General features: G+C 42.2%; 1 protein-coding gene across 1 annotated transcript in view; it reads left to right on the top strand.

Annotated features, from left to right (window-relative positions):
* The first annotated feature begins 3,165 nt into the window (after positions 1-3,165).
* nfatc4 (nuclear factor of activated T cells 4) overlaps positions 3,166-4,486 on the top strand; it is a 17,743-nt gene continuing 16,422 nt past the window's right edge. Inside the window, exon 1 of the mRNA XM_005728977.1 lies at positions 3,166-3,797. Coding sequence (XP_005729034.1) covers positions 3,605-3,797 — 193 coding nt within the window. The 5' untranslated portion in view covers positions 3,166-3,604. The remainder of the gene's footprint in view (positions 3,798-4,486) is intronic.

Below are 4,486 nucleotides of genomic sequence, written 5' to 3'. Positions count from 1 at the left end.
CTTGATAATAGACTTTAACCTGTGGCAGTCTCACCAACCCTTAGCTCAACGTCAGCCAAGAAAACTAGTGAAGACTCAGCCTCCAGTAAACTGGGAGAAATAATTATTTGGGCCTCTGATGAATTTGTAAGTTTTCTCACTTACAACAAAATGAACGAAACGAAATATCAACCATGGTGGTGGAGTGGTTCCTGTGTCGACAGAGCACAGGAACTTTATCAATCCCAGAGAGACACTGAGTTACAAAAGCAGCATTAAAAAAAAAGACAGCAAATCTGATGTATAACGGAAATCATGTTGCCAAAATAATTTTACTGATCATTTTTGGTAAATTTCACTTTGAAAATTCACTTCACTTTGCTTTTTAGGAAAGTTACGGTAAAATTATTCTAGCTTTCACCACACGAGGGCAACACATCCACGGGAATCATTCCTTCTGTGTCTTCTCCTCCCATATACTTGACACTCAGCAGCTCCTCCTGTCTTTTGCACTCATCCATCATACTGCAGTGTTGCTTTAAACAATTTATTAGCCATTCAACTTTACAGTTTCACAGCCCTTTAAATCTTTCCATTTATAGCAGTGTCCTATCTCTGAACTGCTGGAAATGTACAGCACTGCTTACACATAGATTTTTAGGATTCAGTGTTTATAAGAGAGGACTTTTGTCATCTATGCAAAAAAAAATAAAAAATCATTCAGAACATACACATGCAGACTGATTAATTACAATAAATGCTTATCCTCTAAGTGACAATGGACAATGCACACTTAGTTTTTTTTATTTTATATCTTTATCAAAGTCTTAATCGATCTATCTTGATAACAGAAAGAAAGATAAAGCTGTTTAAAATAAATACCTGTAAACTCGCCTGAAGTGAAAATGATATAGGGGCGGAATGAGAGAGAGCAGACTAAATATATACTTTTTGTTGTTTTCCACACGACAAACAAGAAGAAAAGACTTTCCCCACCCCTCACCTCTTTTCTTGGATTATTTACTGCATGAAAAACACAAACCGTTGCATTAATTTCAGTGACACTGCTGTGTGAACGCAGTCCTGACAGCTCCGGCACTGGATTGACCCAGATACATGCAAATGCACATTGCAAGGAGATTACTATGTAATAAAAACATGTGGTATTTTCATTGTATTGTAAAGCTAGAGGAAGTCATTATAAAAAGGTGCAAAACTCTGTGTTGTTTTGTGGCCAAATGGGGGTTTCAAAAGGCAGGTTTATCTTACACTGTAAAACCCCCTGTACAACCTCAGGTGTATCGAGTAAGTTAATAGTAAAGGCATTCCTTTGTGTTTAGAAACTCAGTTGCAGTCAAATATAAGCATCTTTTGTCCAACTTGATATATATTTTCCCTAAAAACAGTGCTCTCTAGTGGCTCTAATAACTGTGGAGGAGCTCAGGGTGGTTTGATGGGTGGACGTGACCCTGAGAGAGTCCAATATTTATTTAAGATGTTAAATAGAATATCTATCACTGTTATCTAGGGTGGTCACGATGTCAAATTGAAATTTCCCCTTGTGGGACTAATAAAGGTATATCAAATCAAATCAAATTTTTATCCATGTCAAAAAGGGTCACAACATTTGTTAAAAAAGCAACCTAAAACTAAACTGGATAAACAGCTGATAAAAATATTATAATATGGATTGAAGCTCATCCTGTGAATCCTGTTATTCTATGCGATTTTGTGCCATGATATTGATGTTTCATTTTTAAATAAGATTATCGTCAGTACTCAGTTATAATAGCGCCACTGATTCTAATTATGGGTGCTCCAAACGGGCCGTTTGTTTCATTAGGAGGAAATATTTAGCAACAATTAATCCCTATGCAAGACCTTTTGGAAAATACTCGTTTCAACAGCTGGAGCAACTGGCTTCACATACTTCTGCTTTTGGAAAGGTACAGGAGGACTTTAAATATTAATCACACTGTCTGAAGCATGCTTTCACTCGTAGTTTGGACATTTTCTTGTCTCTTAGGAAAGCAGGAAACTAAATGGTTGATTAGAAAATTTCAACCACCATGAGGTCACCAATCAAACCTCTATGGGTTTTTTTCTTTACCACAGAGAAAACAATTTCCCTGATTATAACCCAATGGAGTCAGTGGGATTTTTTTCACCGTGGTTGTGTAAAGGTTTATCAAGTCTGAGGCTTGTTAGGGCCTCAGAAATTCTTGTGCCTGCCTTGCTGGTCGCACTTTTTCCTCTCCCCAACCACACTGCAACATCTTGAAATCAGTCCAGCATCCAAGGCCTGCCCACACAACCCCAAGAGGATGACATAGAGAGTGAAACAGGCCCCCAGCTACACACCAGTATAACATACTCCTAATGATTGTGAGAACGAGAGGAGGCCGAGGAAGGAGGACAGAAGAGACAGAGTGGAGGGGAGGGGGCACTGAGAGCTGAACTGAGGCGGAGAGAGCCAGAGAGAGAGTGTTTATTTAAGTTTTTCGTCTCCTGACTCAGACAGAGAGCAGACTACAGAGGATAATGAGAAACAGACCTTTGGTGGAGAGGAAGAGGAGGGAGGCAAGACTCAGGAGAAGGAGGGACAAGGAGGATTCAGTGGGGAGAAGAGGGGAGAAAGAGCTGGGAGGGAAAGGGAAAAAAATGCAAGAGAAGAAAAGGGGAGGGGTGACAGCCAAAAAAGGGGGGCTGTTGTGTTCATTGCCACAGGAAATAGGCCCTCTTATGTTCACTAACTGACAGTTAACATCACAGCCCTGGTGGCCGTGCAGGCGGCCTATGGCAGGTTTCAGAGATAATGAACTTCTTGCCATGTGTCCTGCTCATGATTGGAATAATAATCATATTGTTTTGGGCTTAACTATGCGAAAATCTAATTGATGATAAGGATGATGAGGACATGAAGTTGATTTTAAAAGGAAAAACTAAATGAGATGATGCAAATGATGCAAAATGAGACAAGAAAAGAGAAATTTGCATGGGATTGTTATAATAAGTGAATGTTAAGTGAACGACTTCAAGAGAAACCTTCAGAGTGAGCGAGGCAGGGGGAGAGGAGGGGGGCAGGAGGTTGGGCAGAGGGGATTCATGACTGACAGACATGAGGTCCTATGGGGAATGAGTAACGGACCAACTGGAGCTGGGAAACCCACCCAAAGGCAATTAAGGGTAAAGGACGACAAAAATATTTGATAAACTTTTTTCCCTCCTCCCAGTCTCTTGAAGAACTAGAAGAAGAAGCTACAGGGATGACGATGGAGCTAGAATGAAAGAGCCGACGGTATTTTGGAAATATGATTCGGAGAAGACTGTAAATTATCCGGAGCGAAAATTTGATTTGGATATCAAGACATCAAGTTTGGAAAAACTTGCAAACAAGGAGGCAAGAAGCAGAATTTTTCGCGTAGAAACTTTCTGAAGCAAAACTTTCCTACATATCCCAGATGAGGAATATTAGCACAATGACACGCACTTAGGAGAAGAGTTTGGGGAATAAAGTTCCTTTGAATTCTTTTTAAAGGCGCACCAAGGGACGTTAAAATCGCCTGACGCAGGGAGACAAGATTGTATCAGTATATCTGTATCCTGTCCTTGCTGCCGGAGGGCGATGGGGGCCGCGCCGGGCTCGGGCTGGGAGGAGGGAGAGTTCGAGTTCAAGTTGGTTTTTGAGGAGGATCCGCCGTCGCGGCAGAGCCAGGGTCCATCCCCGGTGCGCTCTACCGAGCCGGAGAGCTCCGCTGCCGGGGAGGAAAGTGAAGGCGCCCTGCTGCAACTCGATTCCTCCAGCAGCAGCAGCCTGGGTTAGAGTCACTTCCTGAATAGCTGAATGTGTTAAAAGCAAAGGGACATACTGGATAAAGGGGGTCTGAGCGGCCTGACGGGGTGGCTTCTATAACTCATGGGAACTTCTGTGCGCGTGCGTGCCGTTGCGTGTCGTCTGATGGGGCTTTCATTTGCATGCCTGTGCTTATGTGATGTGTATGTTTGAACGTACGTCCGATGCTTGCGTGAGAACGAGTATATTTTTACTGTGTGTTTGTTTTCTGTGTGGTATGCATCTGCGTGCATATCTTTGCGCATTGTGAGCTTGTGCATGCGTGCGTGCAGCCCGAGACTCAATGTGTTTCTAATCAGCTGTGCGTGTGAGTAGAGTTAACAGCTGCCATCTGGGAAGGAACCTCAACCTCTGTGTACTGAACACACACACACACACCTCCCTCCCGTCGTCATCCGAGCTCCACCAATACATACACATACCTCACATCCTCACATCTTCTCACTCATTTGTTTCCCGCCCACACTGGCATACATTTGTATTACCACACCCAAGGTATGAACATTAACTACAGGAGAAAAAGGAGAGGGCAAGTCTTCACGTTTTTCTTCACTTTTTTTTTCAGAGTTTGTAGGTTTTATTTATTTGGGTATAAATCTCCATGGATATGCCCATAAAATGTGTTAAAGTTGGGCTTTTCAAAACGAAGCAATG

This window comes from Pundamilia nyererei, unplaced genomic scaffold (genome assembly GCF_000239375.1).
Source record: "Pundamilia nyererei isolate P.nyererei 1_Seehausen unplaced genomic scaffold, PunNye1.0 scaffold00031, whole genome shotgun sequence".
Classification (NCBI taxonomy): domain Eukaryota; kingdom Metazoa; phylum Chordata; class Actinopteri; order Cichliformes; family Cichlidae; genus Pundamilia; species Pundamilia nyererei.
The sequence above is the reverse complement of the archived record's forward strand: the minus strand, read 5'-3'. Positions and strand labels throughout refer to the sequence as shown.